This window comes from Denticeps clupeoides, chromosome 4 (assembly GCF_900700375.1).
Source record: "Denticeps clupeoides chromosome 4, fDenClu1.1, whole genome shotgun sequence".
In the NCBI taxonomy this organism is placed as follows: Eukaryota; Metazoa; Chordata; class Actinopteri; order Clupeiformes; family Denticipitidae; genus Denticeps; species Denticeps clupeoides.
In genome coordinates, this window is record NC_041710.1 from 24,635,591 (window position 1) to 24,658,426 (window position 22,836).

General features: G+C 47.6%; 3 protein-coding genes across 7 annotated transcripts in view; all 3 read right to left on the bottom strand.

Moving 5' to 3' along the window:
• The window catches only part of gab1 (GRB2-associated binding protein 1), a 46,391-nt gene extending 39,916 nt beyond the window's left edge, over window positions 1–6,475 (bottom strand). For all 4 annotated transcript variants that reach the window (XM_028976403.1, XM_028976402.1, XM_028976400.1 and 1 more), the window contains exon 1: window positions 5,960–6,475. In XM_028976403.1, the coding sequence (XP_028832236.1) occupies window positions 5,960–6,031 (72 nt within the window). In that variant the 5' untranslated portion in view covers window positions 6,032–6,475. The remainder of the gene's footprint in view (window positions 1–5,959) is intronic.
• A 1,555-nt stretch (window positions 6,476–8,030) lies between these two features.
• usp38 (ubiquitin specific peptidase 38) lies at window positions 8,031–17,269 on the bottom strand. Of its 2 annotated transcripts, none has more exons than XM_028978597.1 (11): window positions 16,707–17,269; window positions 15,091–15,819; window positions 13,129–13,264; window positions 12,724–12,853; window positions 12,120–12,221; window positions 11,711–11,869; window positions 11,335–11,528; window positions 11,109–11,202; window positions 10,899–11,005; window positions 9,538–10,807; window positions 8,031–9,188 (listed from the first exon to the last, which is right to left on the bottom strand). In XM_028978597.1, the coding sequence occupies exons 2-11, from the start codon at window positions 15,770–15,772 to the stop codon at window positions 9,027–9,029; spliced, it is 3,036 nt and encodes a 1,011-aa protein (XP_028834430.1). In that variant the 5' UTR covers window positions 15,773–15,819; window positions 16,707–17,269; the 3' UTR covers window positions 8,031–9,026. The 2 variants fall into 2 exon arrangements, with proteins under 2 accessions (XP_028834430.1, XP_028834429.1); XM_028978596.1 differs by having other exon boundaries at window positions 16,655–17,269.
• A 2,622-nt stretch (window positions 17,270–19,891) lies between these two features.
• LOC114787874 (caspase-3-like) lies at window positions 19,892–20,640 on the bottom strand. The gene is made up of 3 exons (XM_028975781.1): window positions 20,413–20,640; window positions 20,189–20,312; window positions 19,892–20,109 (listed from the first exon to the last, which is right to left on the bottom strand). Exons 1-3 carry the CDS (start codon window positions 20,638–20,640, stop codon window positions 19,892–19,894), a joined length of 570 nt encoding a protein of 189 aa, XP_028831614.1.
• Window positions 20,641–22,836: the final 2,196 nt, after the last annotated feature.

A 22,836-nucleotide genomic window follows, 5' to 3' on the forward strand; every position in this document is an offset into this window, starting at 1 on the left:
TCCCAGCTCATCATTCTGAGTCCAAAACGCGGATGGTGACACGGGTGTCTCTCATATGGGGACAAAGCTTCCTGAAATGACCAAATTACCACAATTACCGCTGCACCTTCACTGCAGCTGCTTCCGCCCAACATTCGGAATAGATTTTATATACTGAAGTTCTGGTAACACCTTCAGACATAACGGCAAGGTCCACTGATATGAACACAGGTTTGGCATTCATTTCATTTCTTTAACTCGGTGCCTGACATCAGCCAGGGCTGGAAAGCGCACCAAGCATCAGGCTGCTGAACTTTAAACGTCCCTGTCCCCACAACAGTCTTATTTAGAACTACAGTCACAATTCAAGGTCATTAAAACCGATTCGGACACAAAAGAGAAACTACATCGTCTTTCTGGACTCTCTTTTGAGATCTTACAAGACAAAAGTGACAGGAAGTAGAGACTATTTTGGTCCCCAGACTTCTTGCAGGCCTTTGGTATCCTTATGGGGAAGTGTATTTGTTCTGCGCTCAAACCACTGGAATCCCAAAAAAAACAGAACCCCAGTCAACCAACAACACTCTGCTGCGTCAATAAAGAAAATGAGGGGAAAACCACGTCCAGAAGTAAATCACAGGAGCTTCGGAGCAGAGACGGGGCCACTGGGAAAAACGAAGAAGAGATTAACAAGCGGCTAAGCGTTGAGTTGTAGAGTTCTAGAATCCACCAGTTGACGTTAAATCCTTCTTTGCCGCAACAGTTGAGGTATTTGCATGATGCCTTGAAAAATTCGAAAGTCGTGCCAGACGTCTCCCCTGAGCGCTTAGCCGTAATTGGCTTGGTTTTTACTGTGGTTATGCTATTGTTTACAGCGGGACAGAGCGTCTCAATGCCCCTCCCCGTTCGCTGTGTAAACAAACACAAGTCGAGACAAAACACTTCACAAGCGCCTTGCCATATCTTGTTACGTAGAGGTCCGCGTGTCTTCGGAGCGGAACAGATCACCTTTATCTCCGGGCTAACAGTGCTCCTTTAACAGACCGAAGGCTGGGGACTCGCTGGAGACGCCTGGCGCAGCCCTGCCAAACCAGTTTCAGCCAATATCACAGCGGCGGGCGGGGTCCTTCACTGCTTCCACCAGCTCCGCTGTTGATATGGTCGGCCAGCGGGCGCGCAACTGTGCACGAGCACGGCGAAAAATCCAATTCTGGTTCTGGACGCGTTCGTGTCAGAAGGTGGCGTGATATGGACCTTGACGAGGGTTAATACATGTAATGAATGATGAAGCAATTGATTAATACATAGGCCATGCTGAGCGAGTGGCTTCACAAGACATATGATTGCTGGTGCATTGGTGAGGGACATGTGACATGCCTGGAGCTGTCCCAGTGCCTGTCGCATACAGTCAGCGTACTAGGGGAGGGGGGGGGACATAACCCTATCAAAGTCATATCCAGCAAAGACCACTTAAGACAGCCAGTCCTGAGTGGGCCTTCATGAATTTTTCATCCCCTTTTTTTGGTAATAGACACTTAATAATTAATAGGACAGGCCATCCATTTCCAGGGCAGTGCTGAAAACGTAAGGCATCGTGTCCGCCCGACGCTGTTCGGACATTTGGGGAGCATAAATAACAGCACAGAGGAGAGCGGGAAAGTAAACGGGAATTAGAGATGAAGAAAGAAAAAAAAAAAAAAGCACCTGAGTAAGCTGATAACCCCACGCACACAAACGGCTGCTTGTTTACTCCTTCGCCCCGCGTTCAGGAAGGCGGTGGCGGTGGTGGAGGGGGTGAGGGGTCCAATGCCCATTCCACCGGCCGAGCAAACGCAACGAATCGTGCCGCTGACCATAAATAAGCAGTTGATACTTCAATAAATGAGGTGGCAAAAAAAAGCCGGTGCTTCGGTGGGGGGGCGCGTGTGCCTAGGTGTAGCGTTCATTAGACTAAGCCGTTCGCCTCTCCTGCCGTCGTAAATCTCGAACCCACTGGCCCTGCGCAGGAGCAAATGGCTTTACGGGTGCTGGGTTGCAGGGGCAAATCAAAGGGCATCCAAGGGCAGGTAAATTGTGTGTGTGTGTGAAACGTCTTCTGCTCCCAGTTCCCCCCCCCCCCCCCCCCCCCCCCCCCCCCCCCCCCTCCACTCTTCCCGCCAGCAGCGTCTCTCGTCCTGCGTGGGAAAGTCAGGGAATGTTGCTGAGGCCCAGCCTAGAGGCTACATTACTGCGCACAGCCCTCCGCTCACAATGCCCGCTGTGAATGGATCGGCCCAGGCCTCGGCTTCTCTAATGAAAGGCAGACCGAACCACGTTAGAGGAGGGGGCACATTCAGCAGAAAAGACAATAACCCTTCTAAGCCAACTCCTGGCAAATATTTTCACTGTAAAGCGTGGCCACGGACTCATTTTGCCATAGGCATGACCAAACCGGTGCGACAACAAGAGAACAAAAACGGTCACTACGGTTTCACTTCAACCAAAACACAACCACCTCCAACAACAGCAGCACACCACCTATCCACGGGACTTTTGGGAGATTGCAAAAGTCTGAGGGTGACAAAGGGGAAGCATGCGGGAAGCAAAAAGCAGAAGGAGGTATAAATGGAAAACGCTAAGTCGCTCAAAACAGAGGCCGCAGAGACGAGCATTTTACCATGAGGTGAAATTCCTTGTTGGGCAAGAGTGGGGAGGAAGGTGAGCCATTGGCCAAACATACACATCAGGGGAAAAAGTGTCACACAAAGACAGCTTGTGACCACCAAAGTCACCCTCTATCGGGCCATTCAAAAACAAGAGTTGTGGGCTTAAAAAGCGGTAAAATATGAAATTCGCTGGCAACATCGCACACATTTGTTCAGGACCGTTTTATAAAATCTGCCTCTGGTCGGCTGCGGCGGCCCTAAATAGAAACATTGAGATTCAGAGATTGAGATTGGGACCGTGGAGCGCGACGGAACAATTCCCGCACCGCTCGACTCCGTAACTGGGTGGCGGTCATCAGAAAACGCCACTAAGGCTACAGCTTATGCAAAGCACAATCAATTATATGCTTGGTGATTTATAGTAATTCTAGTTAAAAAAGTAGTGCCATTAGTGACTGTGGCTGCCTGATCTGAGAACAGTGCTGCCTCCAGGAGGAGTTCGGTCTCGTCCACATGGACGTTTGAAATCAACGCCCTCTGAAGCGGTTTAATGTTCGTCGCGATCTCACCAGAACAACGTTGCATGCCGTGTTTTTTGTAGCGTGCAGTGGACGCCCATGTGGACACCTGATCGCACGAAAGCCAGAAAATGGCTGGTTCAGACGTCCGAGTGTCCCACTGATGTGAGAGAGAGAGACACTGCAGCACAGCACATTTGACGGGATGCACCACGATGCATCGCTATTCGTAATCAGAACGCATCGTGAGACCAGTGAGGGGGTCACACGTCCAGGAAATACTGCTGCTGGAACAACAAGGCACACACGTACACACAAATACACGTGTACATACACAAGACTATTCAGAACACAAGACGGTCACATGACGGTGCACTTTGAGCCACTTTCGGCGCAGCAGCCAGCCAGCCGTGGCTCCGCCGCTGACCCGCGGCCAACCGAGACGCCGAGCCCGAGCTCTCCGGAGCCTTGCGGCCTGGCCCGCTTGCGCGGGGGACGCCGGCTACCACATTCAGCCGGGCGATGACCCCCCGAGCCGCCTGTCGGCCCATCTGCGTCCCGCTTTCTCTCTTCCACAAAAACTCTCAAGCGCTGCCTTTGTCTGACACCCTCACCACGTTCGACACTCTACCCGAGACACTGTGTCCCACACAGCCTGAACAACGCCTCCGTCCTAGCCAGACCATGTCTCATACACTGTCGCGGCACAAGCGAGTCAAACCCAGGTCCTCGTGGATCATGTCTCAGACCTCAGCTCACCAGGAGGACAACAACAACAACAAAGAGAGGTTTCTACGCGAGCCAGAACCACCATGTGAGGGACAGGCAAGTTAAAGGAGACGGAGACGCACAAGTCTATTCACAACGACACTAACTTCTTCGCTCGTCTTTCACGTCGATCATGTCAGGTTAGGTGAATTCTTGCCATGTCCAGGTGAGGGGACGTTCCCCAACATTCCGTGTCATCGGGGAGGGTCAAGAAATTAGCAATCGTGCCCAATCAAGGAACGCATCAGTTGTGTGACCGGAATCAGGGAACGGTGTGTCCCCTTTACTGTGAAATGAAATCGCGCCGGAAACCGGTGCTGAAACCTCGGCATAAGCGGCCGGAAATCGGCCGGGGGGACACACACAAAAAGGGGACTCGAATGATGAGCGTCTGTGTGCGAGAAGCCGAATTTGCGACGGGAATCTCGCGGGCCTCTGCTGGCGGCGTGACGTCATGGCACAGACATGGCACGCGTCCAGCTCCGGTCCCCAAAAAAAGTACCTACGCTGCCAAACGAAGGAGAAAAGCGGTACGGATCTGCCTTGAAGTACCTTCGCATTTTCTCCTTGTACCGCCGGCACAAACCAGACTTAATGTTCAGCCAAGATTAGACGGCAGAGTGGCCACGACCCCCTCGGCTCGGCACTTTGGCCCCTGGTCTCACGTGACGTTGCTTCACATTCGTGGACAAAGTTTGTTGCGGGGCTTTTACCGGGGGGAAAAACCGGCTACGTTTCGCACGGGCCGAGTGAAAACCTTTTGCAAGGACAGCATTTTCTCGCCCTCCTCCCCTCTTTCTTTCTACGTGATCAAACGGAACGTCCGACTGAGCAGGAATTGCTTCATTCTGTTCCGGAGCAGAACTGAGCGAAAGGCAGAGAGAACTCGCTAAATATTCAATTCCGGCACCAACCGGCAAAACACCTCAGCGTCCAAGGCGCTCGGCAATTGTTGCTAAGCGCCGACTCTCATCGCCACAGAGACCCCCCCCATCACTGCTCAAGACAGCATCGGCGCAATGCTGATCCGTATCGCTACGGATCCAATATGACGGCGGCGACAGGCACGGCGTGGGACCCGTGTAATAAAGGCCGGCACGACTTCATGGCGAGGTCTGTGCCGCCGCTCAGAGTAGGCGGTGATTTAATCACAGATTACAGTAACAAATCACCTTTGAGGTGATCATTAAGGTCACAATGGAGCATACGGCGCAAGGTTGGGACGCCATTCCGCTGTCCAGGTTGTCCCTCAGTTGCATCTGGTAACTGAATGCAAATATAAGAAAGTTATATATCATGCAGGGCCAAATATATACCGTCCCGGTGAGATGTAACATTCGTTAAATGCATTCTCGCTCGGCCTCGCTCATCCTGCATTTATACTCTCACTTTTTCTGATCGTGCGCCACGAATCAAATTTGCGGACAGGTCTATTTACGTCCGTAATGGCGCAACGTGGTCGAATGTGACGAGCTGTGAATTTTTGGTTTTAACTACCATTCAAAAGTTTAGAACCATTTAGAAATTAACATTTTTTTTTTGCATTAAATGAAATAATGACAAAAAAGTCTAGGTGCTCTACTGGCGTGAATTTGGCCATTTTTATTCGGTGCAAGTGTTGTCAGCTCTACTAAAATAATTGACAATGGTCTTCTAATAAAGAACCCAGTACACGACTGGAAGAGTTAAAAGTTCCCCTCTACACGAATGGCGATTCTCCAACAGCACCAACAGCATAAACCACGTCTGGACAGGAGGGTTCGACCCATCTGAAGGCTTCTGAACGTGTGTGACCGGGGAACCGTGCGAAAGAAGTAAAAAGCTGCACGGCGATGACCTGCAACGTGCATGAAGAACGAAATAAATCACGCCGACCAGGACGCTGGTGTGTGTGTGTGTGTGTGTGCGTGTGTTTGTGCGTGGAGATTTTCGCGAAAGCAGACATTTGCATAACTGTGCGTCCAGACGGCAATCGCTCCGTGATTTGAATACAAAAGATGAAAGGTTGATTTTTTTTTTTTTGTTTTTTTTTTATTTGGTCGTACTTACATAACGCCTCAACTTTTTCTCCGGCGGAGACTTCCTGAGCCAGCCCGAGTGAACCACATCTCCCCCGCTCATCTCCTCTCCTGTCCTGTCCTCGCCTCGGTAGCGCGACGGGGAACTTTTATTCGTCTTTTATTCGGGACGTCCGACCTGCGGCGCGGCGCGCGGCTTCGATTAAAACTCGGCGACGCGGATTCGGAATCCTGAAGTAAATTCCGAGCAGGAAAACTACAGCAGCGTTCCCAGAAGCTCGTCCTGGGGGAGCAGTCGGGGTTTTCTCGTGCAGCGAAAATGCTCCCCTTTTTTTTATCTAATTAGCCTCGAAGTCGAACAAATCCTCTCGTCGAATTTTGGACAGCAGCGCTCCCCATCTTCACGTCCCATTATCGGCGCACAAGTTGCGTGGCGCGCCCCGCTCGGCGCGTTCTGCCGACCTTCCTCCCAGTTTCGGTCCCCGCTGTTCCTGCTGCTTGACAAGCGGGAGCGTCGATACTTTCCCTAAACTCGACCTCCTTCGGAGTGTGGAGGCAGGGAGAGGAGGAGGCGAGCAAGACGCGGCGGCGCGCTGCACCACGGGAAATGTAGTCGCCCGGAGCCGCGCCATTCATTCAAAGTGGACGGCAGCCCCACGTCTGTCGATTCAACCTAACAAGTATATTATCGGTGTGTTGTGTTCAATGTGTTGTCAAGACAAGGGGTGTTGTTTTTTTTTTTTTTGGACTTTTGGCTTGATTGGACCCCCCATGTCAGGGACAGTGGTCGCTTTTTATTTGCACGGGGGGCCAGCCGGTGGCGCCAGCAGCGGGAATGCAGCGCCTCTCGCCCTCCGGTCCGTGCAAATCCCCCCTGTTTACACCAAATCAGCTTTTCTGCTCGGGGGGATCAAACATAGAGGACAAGGTAGAGAGGAACCCCTTCAGATAAATTATATAAACAGCTGGTAACTTCATTTTCATGAGAGGAGCAAAAAACGAAAGAAAAAAAAAAGAAGAAACCGCCCGTTCACCTTTTATTATATTTCAGGGACAAAAAAAGAAGGAAAAAATCCCGAATTTCACTAGTTTACCACGCGGTTTAGCCGTCCCGGTCGCCGCCAGGCCACGCGAGGGTGAAACTACACTTACCGAGATGCAACGTGACCATGTCGCACGGTGCCTGCGAGACCGTGCTGAGTAACGACCGGGGACCTTTCCAACTCGCGCGGCCGGTGCGCTGGTTGAAGTGAATTAAGGCGTAAACAGTATATACGGCCGCCGTCGCAAGCGAATGCAATACCAAGAAATCGACCCAGATTCCCGCCCTTTGCTTTTTTCGACTGTGTTTGTGCGCGTTTGAATGGGGACCCCTGTGGTTAATGGCATCCCAGGAATGCGATTGAGATGGTGACCTGCTGCCAAGAAGCTTCTCGTCGTCACATGTGATTATTGTCTTGGGTTTATTACCGAGAAAATCCTAAATTCTAATTCCATCATTAATTATGGCCACTGGAGATTCCACGTTCACCCGAGGGCGAACAATTTTTATCCTTAAAGTGTAAAACTGCACAGCCGCGTACAGGAGCCTCTTCTGTGCAGACCTCCTTTCCCTACAGATGAAATCAGAGAACAAAACTGAAGCTCTGACAAATCAAGCGTGGTCATTAGGTCCATTTCTGTGATGTGCATTTAAAATGCAATTTGTTGTTATTGATACAAAAAAAAACTATTGAAAGTGTAGTGACCTTACGGAGGGGTTGGCAGGAAATACCTAATTCCTCATTGCTGAATAATTGAGAGACATTGATTTTACCAAATGGTCTGCAGAGTAAGATGTTTCAGTGCCACTCGCCGCGCACGCCGTCCTGTAAAGCCAGCAGCTCTGGGCAGTACGGACCTTTAAAAACGACCGATCTGATAAACCTCAAATCAGCACACCATCAATACAATCTTCATAAAGCAGGACCAGGGGCCGATAGGTCAGCCAGTCAAATCAGACTGAGTGACAGGAGGAATGGTGGATTCATGGAGGATATCTGAACAGTTTTAGTTCTAGATCAGGGGAGAAAAAAAAAAAAAAAAAGACAACTACTGGTTGATTTCCATTTTCAATTAAATGTTATTTATTTCAAGTTAATGGGAAGAGAAATGCTGCATTTGAGGTGAATGGGATGGTGAACGGGATATGCTGTCTGGACCTCTTTTGAGGGTTTCAGATGCCTGAAAGTCCTGGTGGGACAGCACAGCATGCTTTGGCTGATCCTTCAAAGTCACCGTGTCCCGGCTTTGATCTGGGCCCCACAAAAACCACAGCAGAAAACAGTTCAGAGTAAATGGACACCGCAAAATGTTGTGCAGTGTACACAGTGCACAAAAATGCCAATGAGACAATTTTTTACTGTACAGAAAAAATCATGTTCATCAAACAGCAAAAATTAGCAGTTTCCTTTTTACATCCATATTATTCATTAATTTAGTCAAATATTTGAAGGATTAAAAAAGGCACATCAATTCAGAGAATGTAAAAAAAAAATCCTCCCTGAATTAATAAAATAATATTCCTATTACTGTTATCAAGAAAGTAGATAAAGAAGCCCAAACCACTTTAAATAATTCACCGACAAGCACTAAGAATACAACCTGCTCTCTGTAAAACGTTGGGCCTGGAAGAAAAAAAAGACTAATTTAAGAGTCATTTAATTGTTCTTTCTTTTCTTTTTTTCCTTCAGTAATCAATATTGTTTTTGGAAATTAATCATATTCCACTATAAGAAGTCAGAAAGCAGTATTGCATCCATAACATGTATAAATTATTGCATCAAATATAATTGCCACTGTCAAATGTTGTAGATAATACTTCAATGTCCATTAGTAGTCACACCTTTATATACTTTGCTATATGTATATAAAAAACATGCAAATGAAACGAGAAGCTTGAGGAACTGGTGTGGCAGATGCAAAGTAATATTGATTTTTTTTTTTTTTTTTTTTTCTTTTTCAGGGCGGCTGGTCATTGTGGAGTCCAGTGCCACTGTGAGAAGAGGGGGGGGGGGCGCAGTGTTCGCGGACTATGCGAGCGTGCTGGGGTCCGGCTCTCAGAAGACCAGCCTGCTGACTGTGTTGAAGCCCCCCCCTCCTCCCCCGCCCGAGGGTCCGCAGCTGCCAGGCGGCTCGTTGTCGTCGTAGCCGTTGGGGCGGAATGAGCAGGATGCGGTGGCGGCTTGGAGAGCCCTGGTACGCGCATTTAGCTCCTGCTCCTAAGAACAGGTGAAGCGCAGGATTAACAGTGGAAAGCTCAGTGTTCTGCAAAAAAATACAAAAATACAAAAAAAACCCTGCTCTTTCAGTCTTCATGGAGTCCGTCTAGTGTCCCTACCCAATCTCTGCTACCACCTAGTGGTTCAAAATATAGTACCAAACTTTGTATGTATTTTTCCTCACTAGAATGACACTAAAAAAATCACACCAACTCACACATTTATATATTTAAATGTGTATCTTGATGCGGCCTGGAAGTGGCAGAATTAACTGAAGAACCATAGGACAAGTCTACAAGCGGGACAAACCTTTTCTCTGGAATGAAATAAGGAGATGAAGAGTACAAACCTGCAGGAAGAGCTTATTGTCTTTGGTGATGGCATCCATCAGTTCTTTTTGAAGAGGGGGCTCACCACTGAGCCTGAGGCCATTAATGGAGATCCCATTAGCTCCTGGTGGCCTACCAGTCTCCTGCTTCCTGTATATGAGCACATAGGCGGTGTCCTTGGGAAATCGACTGGTGATGTTCTGCACAGACTGGAAGTTGGTGAAGGTAACCCGGCTGTCGTTGAACAGGAACCAGTCCCTAGAACTCTGATCAAGACATCCTTCTACTTCTTGTGCTGTGGAGATTGATTGTGGTGGGCAAGAGCCACTAGGCTCCACCCCCTTGCTCCCGGCAGGCAAGCAGTGGTTGGCTGCTGTAGAGCATACGCCATCAACAGCATTCACATTCCTACCATAAGAGTAGTAGTGCCCGCTCTCAGACGACATCCCAGAGTGCATCACTACAGAGCTCAGGACGTAAGGTATCTCCACCTCTCTTTGTTCTTTCTGTCTGTCAAGGCCTCCGCTTTGTCCACCCTCTTCATCCTCTTCCTCTCTCCTTGAAGGCTTCAGTTTCTTGGCCAAATTTTCTCCGTTTTCATGCGAGTCCAACTGAGTTTGGAAAGGCAGACGGAAAGAGGAGGAAGAGGAAGACGAGCGCTGCTGGTGCAAAGGCAGGCTTATATGCAACGGGATGTGCGCATTGTCAAGGATCTTGCGCCTCACGTGCTGCGCGGCATCGTAAGAGAAGCGTAGCAGCGTCAGAATGAGGTACTCGGGCGCCGCCACCACGCGCACGGCCCTCTCGGCCCTTTGTAGCGTGCCGCAGCATTCGCAGAAGTACCGGTTCTCCCCGTCGAGAATCTCGGGGGCCAACAAATACTTCATCATGTCAGTGACCGACAGCGTTGTCCGCTCCGAGTCTGGTGCGAGGCTGGAGCTGGAGGACTCCTTGGACACGCCTTCCGAGCTCTCACTGCCACCGTTCACCGGCCCATGGCACGCTTGTCCGGAGAAGGGCTCCTCCGCGGCGGCGGAAGGACAGAAAGCGAGGGAGAGGTCTGTGAAGGGCTCCTCTTTCTCAGAGACGCTGTGGCACTGCAGGCAGCAGATGCCTGTTGAGAGACGGCCACCAAACATGCTCTCCACAAGGGTGGGCCCGACCTCCTCCGCTCTGACCTTAGCGGCAGTGTGGTCCTCACAACCATCAGCAGCAGCACTAGGGCCGTCGGAAACCGCGGGACTGGGTTTACCCTGCAAAGCTTTCACCGTTTTCTCCTCTTCGTGCAACCTACGCTCCGGGAGAAAAACACACAATGCCTCAATGAGCACATGCAAGCTGGGAAGACCTCACATCTTCTCTACATCTTGTTCGTGTTCACCTGTCTAACAGGAAGCGGAGGTACTCTGAGCAGTCCTGCTGGGAACCGGTGGTGAACCAAGGGGGTCGCGACGCTTCAAAGAAATGCCGTGGTGCGTACGCCGCTCTCTGCAAGCGTGCCAGAACATGAGCCAAATGCTGCAGGAATCCCACCTTGGTCTACAACTCCATGCCAATGAAGCCACAGCTCAACGTCAGTCAACGTTCTCACCTGTGTGTGAGCCAAAAAGGCAAAGAGGAGTTGCAGTTTCTTCATCAAAGCGCTGCCACCGTTGAGCTGCAGGGATAATACACGCCTCCTGAAACTGCACAGAGAGTTTTAGCAGAAAGATCTCGACAGAAAGCCAACTTACCAGCCAGATTGGTAGAAAACGCATTATTTGCACATCAAGTTTAGGCTTAAAATAATTAGGGGGTCTGGCCACCAGGTCACTCACTCTGTGGCCATGAAAAGGCTCTGCAGGACGCTGTTCATGTAACACGTGTTGCCCAGGTTTATAAGGCCAGTCTTCCCCGTTTCGGATTTTCCAGTGAGCCTCAGCAGCCCAGAGGCAAAGGAGTTCGACTGGGACGTCCAGGCACTTTGGTTCAGAAACAGCTTGATCTGCTCCTCGCTTGGTTTCGGCAGATCCTAGAGGTAAGAACAAGCAAGCAGGTGTAATCCTTGTACCTACATGCAGTGGTGGACTAATGAACTGTCAAAAATTCTCAACTAAAGCATTTGGGGAGACTACACTTCACGAAGTCACGAAGAGCCGCAATACATTAAGCACAGGTCACCATGCTTGGTGGCATCACATCTAATTAATTTACTTTGATGGACTCCAGGATGTTGTCATAGAGGTCGGGGAAGCCAGAGTACTGGTACATCATGCAGTGGATGAGCTCAGTGAACTGCAGAAGGAAGGCGTGGCTAGTGGGAAGTCCATCGCTCCGCAATGACTGAACAAGAAGAACCATGTGAGGTACCACCTGGAGGAGAAAATGGGAGGTTTAAGGTAAGATGATCCTTTATTAGTCCAAGTGGGCAATGTACATAGTCACAGCAGGAGGTGGACAGTACAAGATAACAGCAGCAAAAAAAATTAAATATAAGATTCGCACAACAGCAGTGTGTCCGTGTGTGTGTGTGTGTGTGTGAGAGAGAGAGTTAGATTACAGTCTGCTAAGTGAAGTGTTTGCGCCCCTCAGCTCGGGGAAGGTTGCACCTTTAGAGTCTTACCAGGTGGAAGGCTTCCGGAGAATGCTGGAAACTTAGCAGCATGTGGGAGAGGACAGCTAGAGCCCCCTGCCGTACGATCGGGTACCAAAGACGATTGAAGACCTATGCAAACGCGCACAAAAAAAAAAAAGACAAGCAGTGCCGGCAAACTGCTGTTACACAAGAAACTACAAAACACATAATTAAAATTCAGCTTTTTTACAGAACAAATTAAAGACACTTAAAATGATTTTTAGCATTGTGATACACTGCAGCACAGCACACGGTGACACAACGAAATGTGTCTTCTGCATTTACCCATCACCCTTAGTGAGCGGTGGGCGCCCGGGGAGCAGTGTGTATCTTGCTCAAGTGGCACCTGAGTGGTTCAGAATTTGAACCGGCAACACTTTGGTTACGAGTGTCCCCAAAAGAACATGAAAAATTAATGCATGGCTGGGTGAAGCTGCACCACAATGACAGAAATGTATATAAAATATTGTACACAATACAACTTGCATTGCTCGTTGCAATAACCTTCACAATGAACAAAGTGAAATATCTGGTGAGGCAAACAGGTTACTGATGCTTATATCCTGATGAAAACCTCGCCATTCACACATACCAATTCAATTTTGAGTAAAGTGACATCTATCAGGATGGTGAACTTTTGCACGGCAGCAAGTCCCTTCAGCAGAGCAATGACCCAAGTGTCTACGTGATTAGCGAGAGGCCAGGACAGCCAGTCAATCATCCTACGGGACAGAGAAAGAGCCGGGTCAAACAGGGGCAAACAAATAACCGTTCCAATAAAACCTGCAGCCCAGACAGGCCAGGGCTATTGCAGCGTAAGCCGTGGGAGGGATGAATAGCCGTAAACCTTCGGACCTTGAATGCCTACTGTTTCTATTCACAAAAAAAAAAAAAAAAAACACAGCCGTCAGCGCCATGGCAGGCTCTTAACCTTTGATAAGTTGAATACCGCAAGGTTGGTTGGAAACGTTATGCAAACACGTGCAAAGCCCCATACCTGCAGAGAGCCTGGATCATACTGGCATCTCTGACGTTCTGGTCGGTGGTGAGGCTCTTTATCAAGACCGTGATCATCTGCAGAGGGATATGCTGCACAAGGCTCGCTAAGGCAATGGAGGGTTCGGACGAGGAGTCTAGAAGGCGCAGAAATAAAAGGAAACAACCTCACATTAAAATGCATCAAACTTGCTGGGGAACGTGGAGTTCTGCACTCCATTCTGAATGCTTCAAGTAAATACTGCATTATTCAAAGCACATAATATAAAATATGGCCATTTTCTTTAGACTGACACTGAGTGGGCCACAGACTTTGAACAAAGACTTGAGAGCAATCAATTTGGGTTGTTTAGACAAAAACAAATATGTGAAATTGGTTATCATGAGCTGGTTACCATGCAGTGTGATGAAGGATAAATATTGCTTTCTGAAATACATTCCTTAAATACAAAAAAAAAAAAGCCACTTTGTGGCATTTTAGTTACTTGGGTCAATATGATAAATGCAGAACTTCTGTTGCACAGTTAGTTAGGAATTTAAAGAGATTTTTTAGTTTCAAAAATGTTTTTCCAGATGCCTGTAACATTAAAAAATATGTATTGTGGAAATACATGACTTACAAATATGCATGTATCTAGCTTGTGACTTGTACCAAGCAAAAAAAATTTTTGACTGATATTTCAAAGGTCACCTATTTCTATCAGTATTGCTTGTCACTAAACATTTGTGGTCCCAGATTTCTTTTGTTACTTGATTAATTCAGACCAATTGCACAGATACAAACACTAAACAATGAAACAAATTAGCCCACCGGGTGGTGCTGTTGAGCATGTTCTAAAGTGAGGTCAGCAGAAATGAGAATCTCCTGTAGATGGCGCTGTGCAGCTGGGTACTTTTAAATACTGCATTTGGCGTTTGAGGCAGAGTGGACAGACCGATCAGAGCATCATGCATTTCAGTTCTGTTTTTATATGTTCAGTAAACTGTAGAACATCGCAAAATGTACAGTATCACAATATAGGGGGCAGTGGTGGCCTAACGGTTAAGGAAGTGGCCACGTATATCAGAAGGTTGGCGGTTTAAATTCAGATCTGCCAAGGTGCCACTGAGCAAAGCACCGTCCCCACACACTGCTCCCCAGGCGCCTGTCACGGCTGCCCACTGCTCACCAGGGGTGATGGTTGGCAGAGGACACATTTCGTTGTGCTGCAGTGTCTCACAATGACAATCACTTCACTTTCACTTTTGTATACAGTACAGGCCAAAAGTTTGAACACACCATTTACGTTGGTAGATTCTCACTGAAGGCATCAAAACTATGAATGAACACATGTGGAGTTATGTACTTAACAAAAAGTGGAGACCTGACCTCCACAGTCACCGGACCTGAACCCAGTCGAGATGGTTTGGGGTGAGCTGGACCGCAGAGTGAAGGTAAAGGGGCCAACAAGTGCTAAACACCTCTGGGAACTCCTTCAAGACTGTTGGAGAACCATTTCAGGTGAAGACCTCTTGAAGCTCATCGAGAGAATGCCAAGAGTGTGCAAAGCAGTAATCAGAGCAAAGAAACTAGAATATAAAACATGTTTTCAGCTATTTCAGCTTTTTTTGTTAAGTACATAACTCCACATGTGTTCATTCATAGTTTTGATGCCTCCAGTGAGAATCTACCAACGTAAATGGTCATGAAAATAAAGAAAACACATTGAATGAGAAGGTGTGTCCAAACTTTTGGCCTGTACTGTAGTGGTATAATCGTATCGTGACACGTATCGTATCATCCTTGCCAATACACGCCATCACTCTGCTTGGAACCATCACCCTTGGTGAGCAGTGGGCAGCCATGACAGGCGGACGCTGCTTGCTCAACCTTGGCGGTTCGGAACTTGAACTCTTCTGTAACGAGTCCGCTTCCTCACCCGCCGGCTCTATGTTGGCCTCTGTGAGGTCGGCGGAACCTCACCCGTGGACGAGATAACGGCGAACACCTCTTGCAGGGAGGGCAGCAGCGTTGCCGGGTCGGCCTTCCAAACCCCCTGCAGCAGCGCGCTGACCCGGTTGACCTGGGAGACGTACTCCCGCAGCTCCCGGTCCCGGCTGGCCGGGCACTGGAAGGAGCTGATGGTGCGTACGAGCTGCTGGCAGAAGAGGACCTTGGTCTTGTCGCGGGGCATGCACTGCGGGAAGTCGGAGAGCAGCGCGGCCAGGCGGGCACAGAGCGGGGCGTCCGGCCGCTCGCACGCCACCCGCAGGACCTCCGTCTGCAGCGTGGCCGCCACCTCCAGCACCGCCGGACAGCTGATGAGCAGCCGCAGGCAGCCGTGCAGGAAGTCCACGATGGCCGGGTCCCTGCGCTCCAGGGGTCCGTAGCCCTGCTGAAGGAGGCTCAGAACGAACTCCTTGGTGAGGAAGCGGGCGAACTCGTCGCGGTGGTACCGCGCGTAGGCCTCCTGCACCTGCTGCCCCACCTGCCGCTGGAAGGCGTCCTCTCCCACCAAGATGAGGCGAGCCGCGAGGGCGTACAGAGCCTGGCACTGCTCCTCCGTCACCTCCTTCTCAGCCGCTTCCACCACCTTCTTCACGATGGCCTTCTTCACTGCTAACGGGTGAGAGGAGCTCACCAGCGCCTCCAGGATCTTGTCCATGGCAGTGGACTTCTAGATCTTACAGAGAGGTGGAGAGGACAGCTCATCTAGAATGAGTGGGACAGACATAAAAAAAAAAAAATCAATACAATATAAAAGCAAGTATGTCCCCGTTTTCAGGGGCAGTGGTGACCTAGTGGGTAACCTGAAGGTTGCCGGTTCGAATACACAAGCCACCAACGTGCCACCGAGCAAAGCAGCGTCCCAACACACTGCTCCCCGGGCGCCTGTCATGGCTGCCCACTGCTCACCAAGGGTGATGGTCAAAAGCAGAGGACACGTCTCGTCCTGTCACTTTCACTTAATGTCACACCCACCCCATATAAATACTGAACATTATAATGTGATGTAGGCACACAACACTATTAATACATCCATTGTGCAAATACATAATTAATACATTAATAAATTCCAACAATAATTTTAATATATATGCAATAATAGTAATAATATATTTTTTAAAAATACTAGAACCATCTAAAACACGCCTGTGTCTGTATATAATGAACAGAGGCCTACACACGTTGAAACAAGTTGTTATAAAGCGAGCAAGACCCCCCACTCTTTCTATCCATCCTTCGGTCCCTTCAGCTTTTCGCTGTGATGCATTAGAACGCGATCTGTGTCCCTCTTCGAACACACGAACGGTCGAATCTGACGATACAACTCGGATTGTAGCCTCCATGAATGCTAACGATTAGCCGGACGAAGAGACCCCACCGAGGACCTCTGCTAACTCGCCAAACGTCCGAACGACCAGCCAGGTCTCCCAACAAAACGCGTCCGTCCCGGTTTGTACAATATAACAATTAAAAGGACGGAAAGGCCGCGGCGTGCTGGCCCCGCACGGTAACAAAGCAGGCCGAAGCCGCTGTCACTGACTTAGCAAAATCCAACCGGGCTTCACGCGTGGACTTCCGCGACCGACACGCACCCGCACTGGCCATGTTCACGAGGCGCCACGAAACGTTCCGAATGGGACGATCCCGACAGGGCAGCCAGCGGGGGAATTCGAACGTCTGTCGCTCTGTGTCCGGGAGGAATCGCCTGGTTTAAAAAGCCAAACACCGCGTCACTCAGGGGTCCGCGCGTTTTGTTTAGGACCGCAAAGTAGAAGCTTTTGCTATTGCCTTCACAAAATTTCACAATGAAAATAAACAAAAATCAAATACAAATCGCACAAAAGATACACATACGATTCCTAAATATTATTTTGAAAATATATAAGAACATTTATTTTGATCGTCTAGAGATTTTTTTTTTAAAAAAGTATCGTATTCTGAGAATGAGCCCCGTTGTGTTCACGGCTGATTAGACAGCGCCTGCATTACTCTTGCGGTGACAACGCCGGCCTGCGAGCTCCAAGCTCGGCTCCGGGGAGCGTCTTGGCTCAGGTTGAAGAGCCGCAGGCCGGTTAACTGCGTCTATGCAGGGGCAATTTCTGCCGGGCGTCCGGGGACTTTCCCCTAGGCATGTGGAGAAACCGGGTTCTTCGCGTGTAGCCTAGATGACAGGCCTTCAGAATACCCGGATGAGGACGTGAGCGTCAGCGGTATTTAAGGCCCACATTGGCCGTAATACTTTATACGACGGTGGGTCAACGAGCCCTTAATAATGAGTTTCAGGGACAGCAGCGTACTTGCACATATAAATTATAAATCACAAAGCAATATTTATGTGCGTTATATATTGCATCATGCACCAGGTTAAACAATGTGTATGCGGATATTACTTAAAAAAGATGACATGCAAATATGTGAGTGACGTAAGTGCAGTTCCGGCCAATCACATTCTTGAAAGACTTTCGTTTTAGGAAATGTTTATAAAATAACTATTTCGATAAAGCTGCTGATGCATCGTTGCGGTTACTAATTTAGCAGACATACGGATAACGCAAACTTCCGTGATTCGGTAATCCCTTTATGATATAATTTTCTTATATTTGAATATGTGCATGTGAAAGTGTGTGCGAATGTGAAGTGTATGCGAAATGTTATTGTTTTTCCATAAAAAATGTGAAATGGGTTTGAATGGGGAATACAAAAAGATAAATAAATAATATATAATAATAATTAATCATTTAAAAGTTTGAAATAAGAATTTAGTAAAACCAACATTTGCTGATATATACTATACATGTGCTGGTCATTAGAATACCTTATTCATTTTATTTTATTCCTTTTAGTTTTGATGATTATAACTGACAACTAATGAAAACCCCATTTCAATAACAAAGAAAGGGTTTTTAGAAATCTTGGCCCACATGAAAGTATGAGCATATACAGCACTCAATACTTAGTTGGGGCTCCTTTTGCCTGAATTACTGCAGCAATCGAGTGTGGCATCTGCTCAGGTGCTATGAGAGCCCAGGTTGCTCTAATAGTGGCCTTCAGCTCCCCATACCTCATAGATTTTCTATGGGGTTAAGGTCATGCAAGTTTGCTTGGAAATTAAAAACAGGGATATCATGGTCCTTAAAGATGGTACTGGTAGCGTTGGCAATTGTGTGCAGGTTCAAAGTCCTGTTGGAAAATTAAATCTTGACACAGAGCTCTGTGAACAGTCAGCCTGTCAGTCAATGGTCATTTTTTGGAAATTGTCAAATCAGAAGTCTTCTCCGTGATTTTGTAGCCTACAGAACTACACTGAGAGACCATTTAAAGGCCGTTTTGAGTTAATTAAAAGATTAGAGTGTGACACCAAGTGTCTTCAGTACTGAAACTTTTCACAATATTCAAATTTTCTGAGATACAGAATTTGGGTTTTCGTTACTTGTTGGTTATAATCAATATATAATAAATATATCAGTCTGTGTGGAATGAACACAAAGCGATTGTCATTGTGAAACACTGTAGCACCAGCACATGGTGCTTTTAACTTATCACCCTTGGTATGAACCAGTGGGCAGCCATGAAAGGTGCCTGGCGAGCAGTGTGGTGGGACCAGACTTTGCTCAGTGGCACCTTGGTGGCTCGGGATCCGAACCGGCAACCTTCAGACTACGGGTCTGTTTCCTTGCCGGCTAGGCCACCACTGCCTGCATTATACAAGTTTCACTAAATAAACATTTGGAAATGAATAACCCTTTTATACGACCACCTGTATAGAACAGTATTATAGAGCGTATAATCTGCTACTGGCCACCTTGGCCAGTAATATTGCTTCTGCAACTGTTTTCAGCTTTACTAAATTATTTGAAATATGTTTTCTAATAATGGTCTTATCATTATTTAATGCTCTGGTAAAAATTGTTGTGCACTCTATTCTAACTGTCCTTTGTTCTATGTGTCTTTGGAGGGCAATAACTGTTTAAGTGCAATAACAATTATGCAATATCACACCCCTTTACCTGCACTTTAACCCACTGCTTACTTTACATTGTAAATATTCTAGACTGTATCTTTTATTTAATTTTTTCTTTTTTAGTTAATTTTTATCTTTTTGATAACTGCTTCTGCTGGTTTGCTCCAAACATTATCTCACCGTATTTTTATAATGACATCTATAGGCATAAACCCCCCAAAAATACAAATGTTATTTTTCCAATACGTCCTACAGCAAAATAAACTTGCTTTCCCTCAACCTCACAATTCAGATTATTATATGTGACATTATATTTCTTGGTGCCGGTCCCAAGACCGTGTAAATCTGGAGCGGTGCGTCAGGGTGGGCATCCGGTGAAAAACGTTCGCTGCATCAACTGTGCAGACAATCAAACCACTGTGGCAACGCCTTGCAGCCGAAGGAAGAAGAAGTAACCAGTACTTTCTAATTATACGTTTATTGATTTTTACAGAACAGATCATCATCACAGATATGTACAAACATTCACACAGACAAGAATCTCAAGAATAAATTAGGGGAGGGGGGTAACTATGCATGTCACACATACGTAACCCATGTAAACCATGAAGGAATATGCACAACAATATATAGGACATAGAAGGGTTCCATGGTCTCCTTGCAATGCAATAAGCACGTCAGATTTGCATTGCATTTAGGACATTGTGGAGAAGAGTTAATGTTAACAACAAAATGACAGGGGCGAGGCTACTAATTCACAAATATTTTATTCAATCCATTAATTCAGCATTAAGGCGGAATGAAAAAGGCTCTGCACTAGAAGTAACCTGTGTGGAGGTACAGCTCCTTTGTCAGCTTGCTGATGATGCAGGGCATTTGTCTTTTGCCTGTGTGAGACTGGAAAAACGTTCCCACCTGGTGGTTGACTCTGGTCAGTAAGCGTGTTATCTCCAAGCGCCTGTGCCTGGTAAGCACATCGCACAGCTCTCTCACAAAAATCGATCCATACGTAGGATTTCTCCATGACGAGTATCCTGTTTGAATGCACGCAGTGAAATCATTACAGCTTCAGGTGTTGATAAGGATGAGACTGGTGGATGGACAGAGCATCACCTGGGCTGGTAGAGTAACAGCACAGAAAATCTTCTTCTGGAATGTCAGCCGCACCAACAAAATCCTGTTCAGACTCGCCACAGTCATGCTCCACACCAGAGTCAAGCATTGTGCCTCGACAGGCCTGGCAGATGACAAATGGGAACGGTTTTTAGCCAATTGGGCAGTAGGCACAAAGTATCCAGAATTTTTAGTTACATTTCTATATTACAGTCAGAACACACCTGCACAAAGAACAGTTTGGGTTTCCCCTGGAGACTTGGGCACAGGTCTGTGGTGACAGTTGAAGTTAAACTCCGGACTGTGACACTGACGCCATCTGCACCCATCACCGTCCCTGGGCCTCCATGGCTGAGAAGCACACAGGCAAAGCAGGACATCTCCGTGTGGTCCTCCTGAGAGACTGACCATGCAGAGGGAAACAAGTTCACCCAGCCTTTTTTAAATGACATTGGAACAAGCACACCTCACATCAAGTTGTTGGTATGTTGCTATATAGGCGGGAGAGTGCTTGCATCCAAGGCAACGGAATCCAATAAGACATGACATGTTCAAAATAAACACTTGGATGTTTGGCATCATACCACACTCCATGCAAAATAACAATTTAGGCATTCTTATTCTTAATTCAGCTTATAATTAAATTCATCTTAAAACAACTTCCAATATTCTGGAAAGGCTGTTAACAAGAGTTTTTGGTACCCTGAAGCATTAAGATTTCCTTTAAGGGCACACCCAGACTTATCCATCAAAGTTGACAGGCTGGGAAGCAGAAGCAGATCCATCCACATTTCCATAGCTCCATGGTCCAGGGGCATCATGCTTTACATCACTCCATCACATGGGATGTGAAGCTGACATGCGGTTGCTTGACCATGGAAACCATCCTGTGCTAAGGTTGATGATAGATGAAGCGCCATCATCCAGAAGTCCCGATACTGAGTCATCAGTTCTCTTTTTGTCTCTGTCTCATGTGGATGAATGATTCTTAGTAGACTAGTGGGTAACACAACCTCTTATGAACCAGAAGACTACAAAGTCACAGGTTCAAACACCACTTACTACCATTGCGTACCTGAGCAAGACATTTAACCCTGAGTGTCTCTACTTTACTGAAACTACTGATTGTAAGTCGCTCTTGAGAAGGGCCTCTGCTAAATGCTGCAAATGTAAATGTAAATCTCGCCCTGAGAACATCATGGTGCAGACTGAATTTAGACTGATTTAGCCCCTGGCTAAATCGCCAAGTGTCCTGCTGTCCCCATCGCTGGTGTCCAATCAGAGTACACCTCTGCATAACCTCGGTGCTGAGAGCCTTGGCCTTCTGTCTGCTGTGGGGAGCAAGTCGTCGACGCCGCAGGCGTGCTTTCACTTCAAAAGGCCAGTTTTAGCCAGTTCGCTTAATTTGTCCTGCATCGACTTGACCAGCACGCATCCGTCGTGGGAAGTCTCTCTCATTAAGCCTACAGATGGCTCAAAGCTTGGGCCGGAGACGAGTGTGCTGGACTCTACCTGGAGCCCAAATTACGCATCCGCGCCCCCTGTGTGCAGCTTGTTGGGTGAGATTTCATCTCTGATCGGGTCCTGCACCCCACCTTTCACCACCCTGTCTGAGGGCCAGCGGTCGTGGAGGGAGGCGCTCCTCTTGCAGTCAGACGAGGTTTCCTTGATAACTGAGGCAGAGAAGGAGCTACAGCTTCACCCATCCATGAACCTGGGTCTCTGAGTTAATTGGTAGGTGACAGTCAAAAAAAAGAAAAACCTTCACTGACACCCCCCCCCCCCCCCCCCCCCCCATCAGTCACGAGGAACAAGCACATCCAGACAAAACTGACACTTTCAGATTTTGATGAACAAAGTTTAATGTAAATTTACAAAAGTAAATAAAGTTGTTTTTTAAATGTAAAAAAAAAAAAAAAAAAAAAAAAAAAGTGGGGTGGTAGTAGCCTAGTGGGTAACACACTCGCCTATGAACCAGAAGACCCGGGTTCGAATCCCACTTACTACCATTGTGTCCCTGAGCAAGACACTTAACCCTAAATTGCTCCAGGGAGACTTTCCCTGTAACTACTGATTGTAAGTCGCTCTGGATAAGGGCGTCTGATAAATGCTGTAAATGTAAATGTAAATGAACAACCTCACAACCTGACTATGCACCAAGGCAACTCCTGGGTGTATCTCACACTTGACTGGCACTGTGTCCTGGCATGAACAACCCAGGGTGATCCAATGCTGACCAGAGGAGGATGGGTTTCCATTTTGTTCCATGGTTTCTCTCAAGGTTTCTCCCTTTTTCTATGCTCAGGGAGTTTTTCCTTGCACTGTCACGTTTGGCTTGCACAGTAGGCCCTTGAGTTGCTCTGTGTCATTGTACATTGTAAAACGTTCCATACAAATAGAAACTGAATGATTAGTTGAAACGATGACGTGACACAAGACATTTCATGTTATCCTGTTTAAAGTGTCACCTTTCTGAAGAACATGCCTCATGCCATCTGCAGGTAAATCTCGCTCCACCTGGACACTGAAGCCCAGTAACCTGAAGGTGAGTCGTAGCAGCTGCTCGTCCTTCTCCGTGCCTCTCCGCTGTGCTGAGGGACATCCTTAAATGAAAAATGTTTTTTTTTAATGGGTCAGTGAAAAGCTTA